We start from the raw sequence: 18,825 nt of genomic DNA, 5'->3' as shown, positions 1-18,825 counted from the left end.
ATTTTCATGTGGATTTTTCCAGCTTCAGTTTCAGCTATAATTGCAGGTGGTTTGGGGGATGAAGTCTAATATTGAAATTAAGCATCATTTTGCTACAGACTTTGCATGGGACCTTGGGCAAATCGTATAATCTACTTAAAGTTCAATTCCCTTTCTCTAAAACAGTAATAAGATTAGTCACCTTCTTTGGAGAGGTGCTGTGAAGATAATTATCGTAAAGGTCCTGTATTACTCAGACTTCATTATAGCAAAATCCATGTAAATACCTGAGCTGCATGGATATTTAAAATATAAATCCTACCCTATTCAGAAGTAAAGTTAAGAGCCAAAAAAGAAAAAGCAACTTCCTTTTAAGAGCGACTTTGTTGCTGTCAAGCAGCATGTTATAAATAATTTGAAATGTAAATAATATATTTTTAATTTATTTTACATGTATTCAAGTTTTGTAATTGAAATATTTATATGCTTGAAATGGAGTTGACGGAGTTAAAAAAGGAGGTTTAAAATGGTTTCTGAAACACATATTTATTATTTAAACATATATTTTAGCTGTAAACACTCTAACATAATTGCAACCTTTCTCAGCCAGGGAGAACTAAATAAAAACTTAATTTGTCACATTAATTTTGAGCAGAAATGCAGATACCCTAAGCCAGTAGGTTCAATTAATCCTTACCTCCCATATTGCTTTATAAAAACGACTTTAAAACCCCTTGGTATTTTTAGAATACAGCAGAACGGGCCGTCTAATGCCATTTTTTTTTTTTTTTTTCTTTTCCAAGGGACTTTCGTAACCACCAAACAAACAGGGCTGGTCTGTCGTGTGCACATGCTGGATGTGCTCAGCAAACATTCTGTGTGCCAGACAGGCTCTGCTGCCCCTTTGTGCAGGGCACACACAGGGCTGGGGTCTGGGGGGTTTCACCCAGGTCCACACAAATGTTCCAAACCAGCGCTGCTGATAAGAACCCTCTGCTTGTTCCTCTCTCCTCTTGGGGTGCTGAGACTCTGGGAGTGGAGTTGCAGGGCAATTACGTGATTGTGAAGGCAAAATTAGTTTCTTATAAATATTCCACAATATTTGCTTAGAATGAACTATTTCTTCAAACATTTTCCTGCCAAGAACATTCCTGCAGCTGTACAGAGTCAGCTGGAAACAACTTCTTTTTCTTTTATATTAAGAAAAGATGAAGCACTGAAACATCCTTTTTTTTTTTTTTTTTTTTTACCTTTGTGCAGCACAAAAACAGAGGATGATTTTTTTGGTTTGCTGGGGTTTTAGTGTTTTTTTTTGTTGTTTTTTTTTTTTTTTTTTTTTTTTTTACTGCTGCTGAATCAAATTCTGTGACACAGTTTGTTATTTTGCTTTTTATGTTTGTTATTGATTTTGGAAGTCTCTGGTTTTGAGTGCTTATTTTGGAGCCCTGACTCATTTTTAAAAAATGAGTAGGCACCCTCCTTTTGCAAACCAAGGCTTATTAAGCAGCATGCGGATGCCCAGAATTGAGGCAAAGTCATTGGCAGTTTTTTAAAATATAGGTACCTTAAGGGTTCTGTTCTCACTGAAAGCTGTCATTACCTTCAGTTGGTGGGATTTTTCTTCATTCCTCTTCTAATGGTCCTCTTCACACAGAGTCAAAGTCAAATTTATGACTGATTGTCACCATTTCCCTAACCACAAACCAGAGCTCAAGCATGCAAAAATAAACTAGTGACTCAGATTAATGACATCTCCTTATAAAATGTCACTTTTAAAAAAAGAAAGTAACCTGGCACTCTGAGGAGTGTGAAATGATGCTGTATCACACAAGAATGCCTAGAATATATTAGCAAACCACAGAGAGAGGCTTGTTGTACACACTCAGCCCAAATGTGTTTTGGATTTTGAGGGCGAGGCACCGCCCATCATTCAGACCATCCCTAACCCAGGTTTTAGTGCATCCCACTGCATGTCCCAGCTACATGTGAGAATTTATACCACACAGCAAATGCAGTTGCTAAGTATCAGGCCAAATCACTTGAAAATCCCTTGGGAGAAAGGTCCAGTTACTAATTTTATGTCCAGCTCCGTTTCTCAATTTGCTAAATGCTGCAATGGAGGAGGAGGATGGATCTGGGATTTTGTCTGCTGAGTTCATGTCCAAATCACAGGTTAATGTCTTGCTCAAGATTTACATTTAAAATATATATTCAGAAAGAGGTGTAACTCACATTTAGGGATTCTTGGCTCTTGGCATGTTGTTGCTATGATTGTTTTGGTGTCTGTTCATGCACCAAGAGTTCCCAGCTGAGGTGGGGATGCACAGCTGGCCCTGCTGGGTCACACAGGGGGCTCATCTACCTCAGTGTCTTGTGTTTGTCTCTGGGCAAGGACAGATGCCTAAAAATATCAGGGTGAAAGTGTCGTGATGCTTCCCCAACTCTTCACCAGTCTCCAGCTGTTTGGGGCTCAGAGGCATCCAGAAATGGTGTCTCTACTTTTAATGTCCCTGAACGGTAATAGCTCACCCCTTCCAAATGCTTTGCATGTAAATATGAGGCAGATTGTGCCTTGAAGAAGGAACAGGCTGTGTCAGTGTGAAAGGAGAAAAGGTGGAGTAGGTTCCCAACATCAGTCCCCAGGCTGACAGTGTAGACAGGAAAGCATCCCATAGTCCTGGAGTTATGGAAGGAGGGGCAGATCTGCTTTTGCCATGGGTGGGTTTGGTCTGCCCAGAGATGTACAGCACCAGCTGGGTTACTTGGATTGCAAACCAGAGTCAGGACAATTTAGAGAGTTCCCAGTCCATAGCAGATCCTGGCAGAGCTGTGGAACCAGAATTTGAGACCCAAGGTGGGAGGTTTCGATGTGCAAGGGAACATTTTTTGTCCCTTAAAGCCAATCTCCTGCTATGACAGCAATCTAGGGAGCTCCTGGTGTGTAACCAAGCTGGCCAGTTCCCTCTGTGTGCAGGAGACCTGAAGGCTGACCCAGAACAAAGCCCCCCCTGCTCAGCACTGAATCCCTGCCAGCAGTCAATGACAGATGTGACAGAGAAAAAGCAAAAGGAAAAGGCACATGTATTCTCCTGGTATACCTCCCAAGCTTTGGTTGTAGGGAAGAGAGGAATAAAATACATCCTGAGTGTCCTAAACCATAGGATTTCAGACATAATGTTCACCCTTTGGGAATGTGTGGGCGACATTATTGTATATTTGTGGTTTAAAACACAGTTAAACTTATTTACTTCAGAGCACAAAGGAAAACCAAACTGTTTGTGGAGAACAAACCAGGAAACTTGCTTAACTCTCCCCAGCTCTCTGTAACAATGGACCATAAATAGGTCAGACATTTCTTGGGAACCAGGGAAGATGAGTATTGGAAAATGCCACAAATTATGTTTAAAGAACATTAAAGTGGTGACAGACCAGTAAATGCTGGGAAATTCAAAGATACAACCAGAAGCTGCCTGTATAGCTGATGCCAGAATGGGGGTGAGGGATGCAAGGCTCATGCTGATGTAGTAAAATGAGCGTGTTAACCTTTACTGCTAAAATCCTTGGCCGTTTTTACAAATATTTGCTCCCAAAAATGTCATAAATTTTTTCTCATCTTGCCAGTTCACAAAGTTAACCAGAACCACTCAAGGATGGGATTTATCTCAGTTATGTTTGGCTGTTTACAATTGAGCTAAGAGTCTAAACTTGTCATGTTTGTTCAGTGGGGAGGGATGGAAGCTTCCAGGGAGTGGCTCATCCCAACATGAGAGGTGTCTGAAGCACTAGAAATCAATTGCTGCTTGGCACTGCCTTCTGCCTCTGCTGGCTTTTTAGGGCATGAAGAGAATTGGCCTGGACTTTTGGACTTTGGTCAGCTCAATTGTAAGACAACTCAGTTTAAGTAAAAGCATTCTGTGGAAGTTTGGGGTTTGGTTTTGCTTTTTGTTTTAATTTTTTTTTTTTTTTTCCAAATTGATAGAGTGAGCAATTTAGGGAAAAAAAAGGCAGGTTTCTTTTAAAAGTAAGTGAGTTTCTAAACCACATGATTCCAAAGCAGAGCCTGAAAACATACTTTCAGACAGAGCTCCCAAACAAGAAGACATCAACTGCTACATGATAATTTCTCAAATGACATGTGGCTTCTGACTTTTGTGGATCTAAATAACTTTGGGAGCATTTGATGCTGGTAGTTTTGGTTTTAACGTTCAACTTGATTTAATATTAATTTTCTTATTTTAAATATGGAGAGCTCCCTACTGTGTGTGCCATTTCCCTCTGTAGCACAGATGGCTCTCAGACAGATATTACTCTCCTTCTGTGCTCTTTTTTAGTCCCGTGCCCTAAACAAAGAACTGGATAAAAGTCTGGGTTTTTTGGTAGGGCCTTAGTACAATGCTGAAACATTCGGTTCCTAGTAAAAATAAGAACAATTTCAGCTTCTTATTTAAAAAAAAAAGATTGAAATTTATTCCTTAATCCAGGACATGATTCAACCAAGAGCATAGAGCAGTTGAATTCATGGGGTGTCATGATCCCAGAATTCATGTGAGCAAACTGGGTGTCCTGCTGCTGTAGGCTGGAGTTGTTATTAAACCAGAGCTGATGCTTGTACTTGGGAGCAAGTGCCTGCCATGTATGAAAACAGGAATAATGATATTACGAGATGCTTGTAAATATTGTGGTCACTGGCGCTTGTGTGGGTTACGTCAAGATTGTATTCAAACACTGACAGGTTAATTACACGTTTCAAAGCTTGTTTACTGTGATCTGAGAGGAAAGTGTTATTAAAGAAGTGTTCAGCATCTAACAGTGCTTTTTTTTGTCTCTGTTCTCCCTTCCCAATGTTTTCTCTAGCTGATTACTCCACATGCCATCCGTGTACAGACGCCTCCCCGACATATCCCAGGGGTCGTAGAAGTCACATTGTCCTACAAGTCCAAGCAGTTTTGCAAGGGAACTCCTGGAAGATTCATTTACACAGGTATGGATGCTTTAAATATATAGGGAAGAAATAGGGCAAGCAATATATCACACTTGCTGGGGCTTCTGCTTTCGTCATTAAAAGCTGTGCAGTGTCTCATTATTTTGGCTGAGGTCGTCACTGCAGGCACCAGTTTGAGGTTGGAGTCAGAGCTGGGTGACTGAAGGGATGAATCTGAAAACAAACCAGGGTGGGATTTTTGTTTGCTTGTTTGTCCTCGCAATGGGACATCCCTTTACCCAGGAGGGGGAGGAAGGAGGGAAACAGATACTGCAGTACTTAAACAGAGGAAGAGTGCAAGCACAAGGAGCCAGACACACAAAGAGGAATCCTGAGAAACATCCCCATCTCAATGTTGTCCAGCAGATGTTGCAGGGGTTCAAAGCCTGTTTTCCAGCCCATCTCACCATAATTCACTTGTCTCAGGCTTTCAGGGAGCTCAAGCAGCTCTCAGCCCAGTCAGTGCTGCAGACTCAGCCACTTGCAGTGTGCTTTGGGGTGGTCTCCTACACTGGAGACCACTAAGCTGAGTGATTTGACCTCAAAAATTACTTACAAAAAAACCCCACTCTGGGACATTGCAGGTGCTGTCAGTGTCAAACTGCTCTCAGTAGTTATAAGAATGGCCTGGGAAATAAATCAAGTAGCAGCCTAACTTTTTAAAAAGGATGTGTGTCGTTGTTTCCTCTGAAGGTGTGTGCTGCAGGAATTAACAGCTTTGCCCTGGTTTTGATGTGCTTTTAATGCCCTTGTTGTTCACATCTACAGACAGGACTATGCTGGAACTGTTTGCCTGAGCCCTGGTTCAGCACAACCCAGTGCAGCTCATTTCCTCATCCTTGATTGCCCCTGGAACTTTAGGATATATCATAAATGCTTGTGACTAAGGCATTCTGCGTTCCACTGGGCTCATACATTGCTCCAGCTCTCAGTGTACACCCAGGGAGGCAGAGGAGAGAATTCTGTGCTCCAGCTGGGCAGGAAACTCTCATTGAATTTTGTTAACACTAAGCAAGTTGAACAAAGGTGCCTTATAAAGCTTTCTTGTCTTTTTCAAATACCCTCTCCCCCAGATGGGATTATGCACCGGGTTTTCTTTAAAATGGCTCCTAAAATGCTCACATATTGCCCTGCTGGCTGAGCAGCAGGCACTTGAGGAGGCTGTGTGTGTTTATTTGTGAGCATTATGATTTCAGCAATGTGAGGGAAATCCGTACATTGGACAATAACACACGATATCCAAACAATTATTTAGAGTTCTGAATGTGTTGTAACAAAAAGAAAAGCAAAGGTCAAATTGATGGTTGGTGCAAACTGATGGTGTGAACCATCCCAGGAGGGTGTTGCTCAGAGCTTTGGACTGTTTGAGGTGAACCCTTTCCCTCTTCTCTTTCTTTCAGGAATTGTGTTGTCCTGCCACTTGTCACCCCCCTGGGCTGGCTGCCCCTGGGGCTGGTGGAATGGCAGGTGTGGATATGGAAGGGGAAAAAAAAAAAGGGGGAAACCTCCTCCCCTTGACTTTGCAAAGACATTTTTGATGACTTCTTTAAAAATGGCTTGAACCCATTTTGGGGTTGCTTTTCAGATCATCATTAATTAGCTTTTCCAGTAAAAAGGAGGGCAGCAGTTTAGCTTGTCTGCCCAGAAGCAGATGGCTGAATGTGGAACTAAAGTGTCCCAGTAGGGAGAGCGTTTCCATGTATGCATTTTCTGGTTGGTGTTTAAAACACAGTATTTTTTACCCAGTAAATGGAAGTTATGAAAAACTAAACAATAATGATAAAATCAGAGGTGATCCAGTGCATGGACAATTCTCTCCTGCAGTTACTTACAGAGTTACAATAGATACAGAAAAGGTGTTGTGACTGAAATCCTACCTCACACAATTTGCATTTTCCTTTTAGATCTAGCCTGAACTTAAATGTAGCTTTTTAAAAAGGATTAAACGAAACTAAAATAAAAACAATTAATGCATCCTGACCTTCAGAAGTGCCTTCCAGCCCTTTAAACAAAATGCAGGTTTAGTACATGCCTGCCGATTAGTTTTAGTTAATTGAAAATTATAGGATTGACCCAAGAGGAAAATTTTGTTTGCACTCCAATCACTTTTACAAATTAAGGAAAATTACCACAATTTTGTTTAGCTAAGGTTTCACACTGAGTTCACGAAATTAGCTCAGCCATCCCAACAAAGTCAGCACTTTGTTAGTGAGCACTAGAAAAAAACTAATAGTCTATGGTGTGTACAAACGAAGCATAGAAAAAGCTATGATGCTTTAGAGAACTAGGCCAAGTGGTTTTAATTAGGATTATTGGTTCATTGTAAGTTTTGAAGAACAATCAAACTAGCAGATTAGCTGTTTCTTTTAAAGCTAGAATTTCTTGCCATTCATTTTTCCCATGAGAACTTGTTTTAACTCCCACATAGCACTATTTTTTTTTTCTTTTTATTTTTTTTCTTCTCCCTTTTTTTTTTTTTTTTAACAAGGCCTGCAGGAAATGGACCAATTGGAAGTTGGGATACAGTAACATTCCCCAGCATCACTGCAGCCGATGGGAGTTTTTCACAATGTTCTTCAGTGAACTCAGTGTTCTGGAACATATTACAAAACCACAGAGGCCAAATGTTTTCTCAGAGGAGTTTGGCCTCTGTTTTTTGGCCGAAAACATTTCAGCATCACTTGCTGCTTATTTACCCTGCTATTAAGAACAAGAAAAGGGGAGAGCAGGAAAAGCAAGGGGAGGGAGAAGCAAAAGGGAGTGTGAGAGAGAGAGAGAACAAGACCTGGGGTTTGTGGGCGGTGCAGGGGTTGATCAAGCGTAGTTTCCTTTCTGGTGAGAATGTCCCTGCTCGTTAATGGTCCCATTTTGTGGTCAGGTCTCATTTAGAAGAAATTATTTTTAATCAGTGTTCAACAAAATATCCCCTCAAGCCACCTGGCTGTAAACTGGTTTTTTTTCCTTACTGTTAAGTAGTTAAGTTCTCAGAAGAAAATACCCAGTGACCCATTAATTTTAGCCTTTTTTTCCTCTTTAACTGCAAATAACTTAGTAACATGATCTCTGAGTAGTCCATGTGCCATCTAGGAATCAAGGTCACATATATACAGAGAAATCCTGGCTTTTGTGAGTATTTCTGAGAGAAATAAACCAGTGTCAACCCTGTGCTTATAAGAAAACTCAAGTTTTTTATTTTCCATCTACAGAGTGAGCCATTAGCATGCACTTAGAGAGCAATTATTTCTTAGATTTTAAGCTTTGACATTCCTGAGAGAGCATTATTAGAAATACAGAACTCTGAACACCCCTTGAACATGTGTTCATTTTGGAAAAATATTAAAAATCCACATTACACATAGAAATACCCAGACATGCTGTGGCACTGCTCATCTCAGTGTCTTCTGGCATTGGAGAGCACTGAATTAATTCAGCTTTGTGTCACAACCTGGGAGTCAAGTGTGTGTCACTAGCATTATTTCAGGACTGGAGGAACTGAGATAAAGGAGGAGATTCAAGGTACAAATCCATAGGTGCTTTGGCAAGGTGATCAGGACATAGATGGTTGACTTAAATAAGACATGAGACTTGGCACAAATTTGTGATACCCAGAAAGGCCTTTGAGATTTTGTTTTGGTTTGTTTTAATTTTTAAAAATATGGATGCACCATGGACAACATGAACTTCCCAGGTGACTTTTGCAGTGGTACCAAACTGCAAGATTTGAGTGGGGCTGCACGGCTGTAAGTGAGATGAGAATTTATCTCACTGCATATTGGAAAGGACATATGGAGGGCCTATAAAAATGCATTATGCTGTGTCTTCTGCCACCTGCCCGGTTTAAGATTTTGTGCTTTTGTTCCCAAAACAGAGCAAGGGACCTCACAGGGGCCAGAAATACAGAGCTGTCTCACTGAGGTTGTGTGCAACACGGGTTAATTCAAATTCTTGGCCGAGCAGTACCCCAAATGCTGCTCCTCCTTTTGGAAGTAGGTTGGTGGTTGGAATTTTGGGGCTATTTTAATTTGCATTAGGCTGCAGGGAGGCTGTGGGTTAACCCTTTGTGTGCTGACAGGGCACCAGGAGGAACAGGCAAATCCCCCCCGGGCCATTTGGGGTTTGTTCTGAGCTGTGGGGTGGATGTGTCTCTGCAAGTGCTGCTGATGGGAATGGCTGGATGGAGGGTGAGTGTAGTCACCCAGGGCTTGTTGTGCACTGGGAATAACCCTGATCCTGCAGGAAAACTGTGACAAAGGCTGAGGAGGACAGAGTGGACACTGCCAGGACTGACCAGTGGTTGTGTTACACTCTTAGGCCACTGTGTGTGGAGAGATGTGGAAATCCTGGAGCTGTGAAGGTCAGGATAGTCACAGAATTTCTGGAAACTGCGTCTGTCTCTGAAATGTCACAGGGCTTCTCAGGGAACTTCTCACTCCCCTGTTTGCTACAAAGAACAAATGGTCTCATGTGGAAAAATCTTCTGAAAACATCTGAGTCTGTGTGCAAAGAGGAAGGGCCTTGCAGATCACAGATGATTTGAGTAACATTTCCAAAAGTCTCTGTTTTAGGTGACTTCATTTTCAGACTTCTAATTTTAGATGGTTTTATTTACTGAAGCACAGGACTAGTTGTCTTCTGAGAATCATTCTTTTTTCATTTCTTTGAAGTCAAATACCTTCAAGAGTAAGAGACCAAAAACTACCTATTACCATCTAAAACTCCATGATCCTGGAAGCAGAGGTTGGAGTCATGCATAGAGATCTGGTCAGAATTGGAACCACTTAAAACCCAATCTTTAGTGCCTTTAGTTTCCAACCTGGGAAACTGGGGTGATTTCCTTTGCTAGGAAAATTTCCTCTTTTCAAGAAAGCACCAAAAACTATGCAAAGTTCAAAAGGTACATAATCAATGAAACAATCAGTTTTCAGAATGGAGAGTTCTGGGGTTTGTAGACTAAAGAAAAGAACATTAAAAAAGAAAAAAAAGAAGGAAAAAGAAGTGGTGATAAGAGACAGACTGGCTGTCAAGAGGTTCCTGTAGCCCCATTGGAGCCTTTTTTGATCCCTGCAGACTGGAGTTTGACCCTTACACCAGCTAACCTTGGCCATGGCTGTGTGGCTCTTAGTTCCTGAGAAATGTTAAAACCTAGTGGCAGTTATTCTCAAAATCAGTAATCCACAACCTCATTAGTTTTACAATGCCTCATTCATGTGTGTTTATTATTAAATCATGAGCACTTAAATAACTGATTAGTATAAATCAGGAGAGAAGGCCACCATCAACAGAACAATAAAAATAAAAGAAAAAAATCCAGCATGTCTGATGCTGTCTCAGGTTTTATCCTGATGTGTTTATAAAATTCTTCACCCTCAAAGATATGAGGATCATTAAGCTGAAATGAAATATAGAGCACATCACTTCTCTAGAAGAGTGACCAGCTATGAGATCTGGTAGCTAGCAAATGAATGCCATTTGTTTTTAACAGCAGTTTTTATGTGCCTTTCACTAGTAAATATTAATAGTGGTGGCAGAATAAAAAGTATCGGATGTCTTGAAGTTAAATAGTCAGAAAGTGCTGCAGAAGAACAGAAAAAAAAGTCCTTCAATGCAAAGAAATATATAAAGTTCAAAATAAGAGCTGTCTGTTCTTAAAGCAGGAGAGCCCTGTGCTGTAGTTACCCTGTGCTTTGGATGCTCCACAGAAAATCTGTTCCTGATCTCAGAGAGGCTCTGTGGAGCAGAGATGGTAAATCCTTTCTCTAAAGCACAATCAACTAAGTATGAATAAAAACAAACCTTTGCAAATGCAAACTTTTACCGAGGAATTTAATTAATGCCTCTGGAAACAAGCAACATAAAATCCCTCTAACAACTATTTTAAAAATACCCTAATTCAGATTTCACTGAAATCTGCCAGGTATTTCTTCCTGAGTGGACCTTGCCATGGGACTCCAGAGGTGTTTGCCACAGTCACTGAGGGACTCCTGGCTCCACTGCTGGGTCCAGGACACTGCAGGGAAAGCAGGGGTGGGATTGGAGCAGCCTCTCCCTCCAAGCCCCCCATCTGTGATGTGGTCTGGGTGTGACCTGCCCTTGAGGAGAAATGCTGCTCTCAGGAAATCTCTGTTTGAGTTTGAGCTTGAACCTGGCCCTTTGTGTGTTCCAGTCCATTAACTGAGTCAGTCACCTGCCCTGCCTGGAAACTTTGAGGGGGGAAAACATAAAAGGCTGTGATTGCTTTGGAACAACATTTTCTAGATGAAATAATTTCAGTGTTTACTGTTTTGGTGGTGGTTTGAGGTGTTAATGTTGTCACCACAATATTTGTTGTGAAGCTTGTAAGGACATAGCCAGTGGAGTGTTGGCACTTATCAGGGTGGAATATTAGCAATTTTAGGGTGGTTGGTTCAGTTTGCAGAAATCCAGGAAAGAAAGCTGGGAGAAATCCTAAGTGATGGCAGGGAGGGGATGATGGGGGTAAACTGGAAAATACCTGTTCTATGCTAATAGGACCAGAATTCTGATATCTTAAACACTGGTAGCACCATAACACACTGCAAAAAACAATCACTGGAAGTGTGCAGGGTACCTGCAGGACAGCTTCAAAATGAAAGCAATTACAGCAACCGTCAGAATAAAGCTGGCTGTGAAGGAAACATATTATTTTGCATATTTTATGTATACACTTCCCAAGAAATATGACCTTTATTTTCTAGTTAGAGGGAAGTGCAATCAGACTCTACGCAGCAAAGGGTAGCTGGATCATTAAAAAGAATATTTTCTCTGATATTAGAAGTCTAAATGGGCACTAGTCCTTATTCACAACCTTGGCTGTTTCTGTCTGCCCTGAGTTAATAAGTGATAAGGCCAAAAGAGAAATAAATCACTGAAGTCCCTGTCCAAAGAAAACATATTGACTACAGCCAAGCAAATAACAGCCCATAACCAATGGTCCCATTCATCATTCATGTAATAGGGATATAAAGTATTTTCTACCTATGAAACCATGGAGTAGGAAAAAGCCTGATAAGCCCCCAATCTAAACTATGTGATTTGATTATTAAAGGACATGAACTGTTTGTCACATACCTTTAATCTTTAAGATGTGTGGCCATTTCTAAACTATAAATTTGTGGTAAAGGATTAGAAAGCTATTAACAATAAAGGTATAAAATAGACTTTATAAAGATTCCTGCAATTGTCATGCAACCCTGTAGACCCTTGGAACCTTAACCCATTGAATATGATATAACATTGTTATCTGACCTTAAGAGCCAATAAACCATTTTTTTGCTTTTCAGATTCCAGACTTCATGATAAATTAACACCCTGGATTCACAAAACAAGCCTTGTAAATTATTTTCTTTATCCCCACCCCAATACCTTTAAATTTTCATACCCTTGCTACAAAACTCTTATTCCAGACTGAAATTGTTAATCTTTTTTTATTCTCCTTTTAGCTCATGTCACTTGATGAGATATTATTCCCTCTTTAAAAAAAAAAAAAAAAAGGCAAATAAAACAGGGAGCTGAGATGAATTTCTAAAAAGTCTGCATTGTACTTTGTTTCTACAGGGAGCTTCACTCCCTGTAATGTGTGGGTATCCAGGTTAGACAAACACCACAGGAATGGGCAGTTTAGAGTGGCAGCAGAGACTGAACTGATCACCTTAATTCATTTTCATGCTGTGCCTCAAGAAGAGGGACAAGGGACTGGTCCAGAAAGCAGAATCCTCACCTACTTGTTGCCACTGACATGTTCAATAGACTGGGAATTCTGGCTTCCCTATGGGATTGCATGTACTCAACTCATCCTTCCTGCTCTTCTCGTGGGGTGCAGCCTGTTTTGGTTTCTGCTGGGAGGGTGAGCAGGATTTGCTGTGGTTGAGGAGGCTCTCAGAGGTGCCCACGGTACCCTGGCTCTGGAGAGGGCGTCAGGACCTGGATTTAGTGCACAGCTGCCCGAGGCAGGTTCTCACACAGCACTGCCTGCCAAATAGTCTCCTTAAGATGTGCTCAATCCTTTGAGGTGCTCGTTAGTGAGGGCTCATTTTGCTGAGGCATTTGGTTTCACGAGTGCCCAGCTCTGGGACGTGCAGCATCGTTCCCCCGAGGCAGGACTTGGGCAGCCTCGCTCCTTCTGCTTGTCCCAGCATCCCCACACAGCCAGGAGTGCTTATCCAGCCTGCTTAGAGCTTCTGACAGCAGTGACTACAGAGAGGATGTGCCTCAATATAGCCCATGTCTACAGATTCAGGCTTTTTTTGTTAATATACAGATAAAAGGAAAATCTTGTACTTGTAGCCTTTCATCTCCACGGATGCAAGAGCAATTTGTTGCACGGACTGTGAAGTTCTTTGTACTTTTCTGCTATCTTGCAAGAACTCACACAGACTCTTCTGCTTAGTTATGAAGATATCGAGTGCATAAGTGATGTGATCTGCCCTGGTGGCTGGATAGAGATGCTGGAAACAGTTTAATCACAGTATGACAAAGCCCAGTCCTGGCAGCTTCTCAGGCTGCCCCAAAACTCTGCAGAGTTATGTCCTGGCGCAGGTTACAGTGTCCATCCTTACTTTATTTAAGGTTATTTTGAGTACTTTTGTACAAAACTTTGCAGTGCAGACAAGCCCTGTGCGCTGCAGAGCTGCTGCATTGGTGACACCACAGGAGCCAACTCGGAAAGGAGTTGTAACCACGGTGTTTTAAATTATGTGAGACTTGTGGCAGTGGGCCACATTTATTTCATGATAATGGCTGGCTAATGTCTTAGGGAAAGCAGAATTTCCTTGAAGGTTCAATCTGCACAAAAGTTTCAGCAATCTCATCGGGCTTTCCTGGGACCTCCTGGCAGGTCACTGTCATCACCCTGCTGCTGCTAAGGGACAACATTTTGGTGCTAAAACAGCTACATTTTGTTTTTTTAATTTAAAAAAAAAATTCCAAGCTTGATTGTTGAAGGTCTGGATATAACTGTATAACCTTCACTGAAAGGAGTTTTGCCACTGGATCTTGCCCCTGGTCTGTTGTGAGCAGTTAATTAAGAAGTATAAAACCACCATGCCTTAATCCTGCCGAGCCTATGCAGGCGTTTTATTCCACAAGGCAGGACAGAAGTTATTAGATGTATCAGAACACCAACATATTAGCATGATGGAAATTAGGCTGTGCTTTTGCAGCTATTCTGAAGGAATTTCTTCCATTCCACACCAAATTTAGACTGCCAGGGACCAGGGAGTTCATGGCAGTTCACACCTTGGGGAGGTGTGGGAGCCATCCAGGCAGAATCACAACAGAGAGCCTGGATTTGGGCAGTGGCCTATGAAGTTTGCATAGTTTGCTCTGAGGTATTTGCATGGCCATACCTCCTGTTGTTTCATCTCTCAAAGTCTTTAACTTTTGTCCTCTCCCTTCCCTCCCAAACACGATTCTTCTTCTTTTTCCTGTTGCCATAAATTGTGGTTAACTTCTATGCTTGAAGAGCTGTGGACTTCAACTGCTGTTGGATAGCACCAGGTGCCAGCACTGGTGGTTAAGAAAAGGAAAACCCACACCCAGCAGACAGAGAGTTAATAAAAACCATCCAGATCACAAACAAGCAACAAACCTAAAACAACCCAACCAAAAAAAAAAAAAAAAGAACAAAACAAGACAAAAAAACACCAAAAAAAACCCCACGAGAGAGAAACCCCACACAAGCAACTAAATATGGCATTTTTAGGACCTCATGGGACAGAAAATGCACATGGCATTTAAGATATTGTAACAGCCATCTAGTAAAAATACACGTTTGTTAAAAGAGAAATTAGTGCCAAACTCCCCAATTTAAATCTGTGACAATTACAGAGTAAAACTGGGTTACCTATGAACAATTGTGAAATTTGATGTCCCTTTCTAGCACTGCAGCATCCTCAGGGCGACTTTTATCCCTTTTCAACATTATGAGGCCCTTTTATACCTTATAAAAATGTAGTGAACCCTTTGGAGCTCTGGGTTTGATATTTCTGGACTGTCAGATGTCATTTAAGATATGGGGGAATCATCAGGGAACTTCTCTCTGTCCTCTGCCTGCACATGGGCTCTGAGCAACTTCTCAAATAATCACTTGTTTGGCTGAAGCTGCATGAGAAGCATTTCACCCTCAGTGCCCCACGTGCCAGGTGCTGTGTAGGAAAGTAACTATTACCCCAAATATTTCAATGCCTGATAGTTTCTGAAATATATCTGCTTATTGACCCCTTTCTCTTCTGTTCTGCTTTTTTTTCTCCTGTCTCATACCCAATTCCCAGCTTTCAGTGGGATAGTTTTTGTAGAAGGCTACAACCCATCAAATAAAAATACATAGTTTGTGTGCTCAGGCAGTTCCAGCAGCAAGCTTATATTTGTAAAAATGAGAGACAAGATTTTACTGCCAGAAGTAACCATGAATTCACATTGAAAGGTCACTTCTGCTAGGGAAAGAGTTTTTTCCAAATGTAGATCTCTGACTATTTTCACCACTCCAAAAGGAATTCTCCCTAAAGTTCACATGCATGTTGTGCACAGCTACTAGAAATAGTCATTACATTGCTATTCCAAAAAAACAGGTCTTCAAGTGGTCATGATACTGAAAAAAAAAAAAATTTTTTCTACAGGTTTTTAATCTTGAGGTGCTTTTTGTTCCCTTAAGTCTTGCATTGGACTGTGCATGTCAGTTATTTGAAAGGATGAGACTGGGCCATGCCTCACCTCTTTTCCTGAGACTGGATTTTCCCTGGGTGTTTCTGCCAGGGGCTGGTATTGATGGAGGCTCCCTGGGCAGTGCACAGGTCAGGCTGGCCAGGGGCAGGAACAAGAATCAGGCATATTCTGTTCTGGGATGAGGAATTTAGTTCAGATTTCCCAAAAACAAGGCCAAGCTGCACGTCCTCTCTCCACCAAAAGTGTTCATCCTCACACTGGCTTGCAAGTTCTGTTAAAAAGACAAATGAACCTCTTTAAATTGGGGCCTAAGGGGAAGGATGGAAATGACCCCCTCCCCTCTCCAATTTCCCCCATTAGACTTTTTTTCACAGATGTTCATGCTGATTAGAGCTGGGAAATAAGGGTATTTCTGTGGGCCATGAATATTCATTTGTGTTCTGGCAATGAATTTCCCTCAGTTTTCCTGTAGTGTTTTGCTCCCTCTGAATGTTTGAACAAGTGAGTTTGCTGAAACAACCCCTTCTGAGAAAAACTCAGAGTGTGCTATGGAAAGGGAATTTTTTGTGGTGTATATGGCTTTGCCTGGACAAAAGGATGTGAAACTCACTGTTGGTTGTTAAGAAATATAACTGAAAAGCAGCAAAGACACAGGTGAGGTGATGCCTTTGCTGAACACATGCTATAAATGGAGAATTTAAATTTTAAAAAAATTAACAATCCACTCTGTAATTATCTATCTATAAGGAGAAGGTTAGTCAGAAAAACTATTTGACAAATAACTGGAGAAAAATATCTCTTTGGAGAGTTACTGACTGGGAATAATTTGTTGTAAATTATTTGTCCCACTGTAGTACTGATGCCCAAAGAAACTGCTGGACTTGCTCCTTAAGGGGTCTGTGATGTCTAATTAGCCCAAATAAAGATGAGCAGAAATCTATACAATTTATAGCAGAAAATCCCAGGGATTTTTTTTTATTATTATTTTTCCTTTTAAAATTTTTAAAGTGTTATAAAACACTGAATGGAGATTACCTCCTACTACTCGATCTTGTAATCCTGCAGCCCATGTGAGGATAGAAATTGCAGCTGAAGTGCAGGGAAGAGCCAGGATCCTGCTCTGCAGGCCATGAGCTGCCAGGCCAGGCAGACTGCGTGCAGGAATTTGGCAGAATTCCTCCAGCTTTGGTGGGAATCTGCATTTTCCATTCAAACTGTACCATTTCAATCCTTGGGATCACCCAAAATTGTCCTTATTTTCTGTGTAGCGACTTAATACCTACCCAGCGTGTTCTGTGGAATAATGTACACAATTTTACAATAACTATGTAATTAACTCACTTTGCTACTCCCCTCTCCAGGGAAACTCATGCTTCTATTAATGCTATTAGGAAGGTCCTATGCACAGAACAAAGAAAGTGGTGCAGCAGATGAGTTAACATGATTTGATTTGCAGATGCTTTAAACACTTAGCAGGAGACAGCTACGGAAGCTAATTAAATCACTCTAAGGTGCACGGGATTATCTGCTTTGTAAGAAACAATTTCAGTGAATTATGGTCGCCCTTTAGCTGAGGGGAAGTAAAAAGCATATTTGTTTGGAATTAAATTTCCCACGCAAAGTGCCCATCAGGCCTCTCCTTCCCTGTATTTCTGAGCCAGCCTTCTTTTGGAGCCAGTATTTTCTAGGAACCTGGATTTTCATTTTGGAAGCGTGGCACTGCTTTCCAACTTTCTTACGTAAAAATTTTCCTACTTAGGTATTGATTAGGATCTGCCTTTAAGCAGTGTCTGGAGTAAAAAATCGTGTTGGTACATTCACTGCCTCTCAGATACTGCATCTTATTTAGTGTACCGGAATTCCCAGTTTAAAGTAATCACAAAATTTATGGAGAAACGGATAAAAAAGGTTGTAAAATATCGATTTGGGGAAAATAATAACACAACTCATCTATAATAAGAAGAAAAATGAAGCAATAATTCAGGTGTATTGACCGGGTTGCTGCTGGAGGTATTGATCCGGTGCTTTAGTGTGCAACATGGCACCTAACACTGCAATGAAAGAACAGCACTGCATTCCCCTGCTCATTATTTCCCAGACACTATTGCCTTGTTACACAGGTCCCCCAGAGCCTGGAGGGCCAGCAGGGAAAGAGAGGAACCTCCCAAATAACCACAAACCTGTAATATCTTAATGTCACAGCAGCCCCCTGTAACAACATGCGCACATTGTGCTCCTCTTGAGGCAACGCTGGGGTTTGGCTTTGCTTGTTTTGCTCTTTGCTGTATCTCGTATTGCCCATGGTCTGTATCAGTGGTGCCTTTCTGCTGCCTCTTGATAGCACATAATCAGCAGTGGTGTCACTGAGGAAACGCTCTTCCATTAAATATTGACTTTCAGGACCCTCCTATAAAAATTCCCCATCTTGCTGCAGTGTTTCCTTACTGTGGCAATAAGCAAAAGTTGAAAAGAGGACAGCAAAGGTCAGTGGAATTTTAAAATAAGCACCCCGACATTTCCACAGCATTAAACTCCATCATGCAACATTGCATTTCTGTTTATCTGCTGACATCTGCAAAGGTACCACACTTGATTGTTTAGCATAAATAATTTAGCAGCGAGATTTTTATAATGAGCACGGATAAGATTTACCTATGTGAAAAAAAAAGAAATAATTAAGGAGAAATTGTGTGAGATTAAAAAAAACAACCAGCGAAGTCCTGTAAGGGCAACATTTTAGCAATTGAAGGCAAAGGTGCATCCTGCTCTGTGAGGAAGCAGCTCTGCATGTGCTGCAAACTTACTGCATCCCATGATCATTATCTAGAAATAAGAGCCAGACTAGATGATGAAATTCTGAGCAGATCAGGCCTCCTGCAAATTTCAGGCAACCCTGATCTGCAGGATTTGCTCTGGATCCTCAGCGTTGTTGGGCTCTCGGGGTCTGTCCTTTTTCCCCCTTTAATCCGTACAGTGAGGGGGGCAGAGCGAGGGGGACACCTGCTCAAGGAACGGGGGAAAGGGAGAAAAAAGAAAAGGAAGAAATTCATCCATTGGTGATGCAGAGGCCGAAGGAAATGTCTTTCTGTGTTCTGCAGGACCCTGCAGGGAGAGCTGGCAGGGATGTCCCTCCCTGCATCCCTGCGTGTCCCTGGCTCCTCTTGCATCTTCCATTTCCACGCTCTCGG

At 41.5% G+C, this 18,825-nt stretch overlaps 1 protein-coding gene across 8 annotated transcripts in view; it reads left to right on the top strand.

The window, feature by feature from the left end:
• EBF1 (EBF transcription factor 1) overlaps positions 1-18,825 on the top strand; it is a 265,258-nt gene that overhangs the window by 199,731 nt on the left and 46,702 nt on the right. For all 8 annotated transcript variants that reach the window (XM_063413419.1, XM_063413420.1, XM_063413417.1 and 5 more), the window contains exon 10: positions 4,834-4,960. In XM_063413419.1, the coding sequence (XP_063269489.1) occupies positions 4,834-4,960 (127 nt within the window). The remainder of the gene's footprint in view (positions 1-4,833; positions 4,961-18,825) is intronic.

The sequence above is a fragment of the Prinia subflava genome, chromosome 16, assembly GCF_021018805.1.
Source record: "Prinia subflava isolate CZ2003 ecotype Zambia chromosome 16, Cam_Psub_1.2, whole genome shotgun sequence".
In the NCBI taxonomy this organism is placed as follows: Eukaryota; Metazoa; Chordata; class Aves; order Passeriformes; family Cisticolidae; genus Prinia; species Prinia subflava.
Note: the sequence above shows the minus strand (reverse complement) of the source record. Positions and strands in the feature narration are given on the sequence as shown.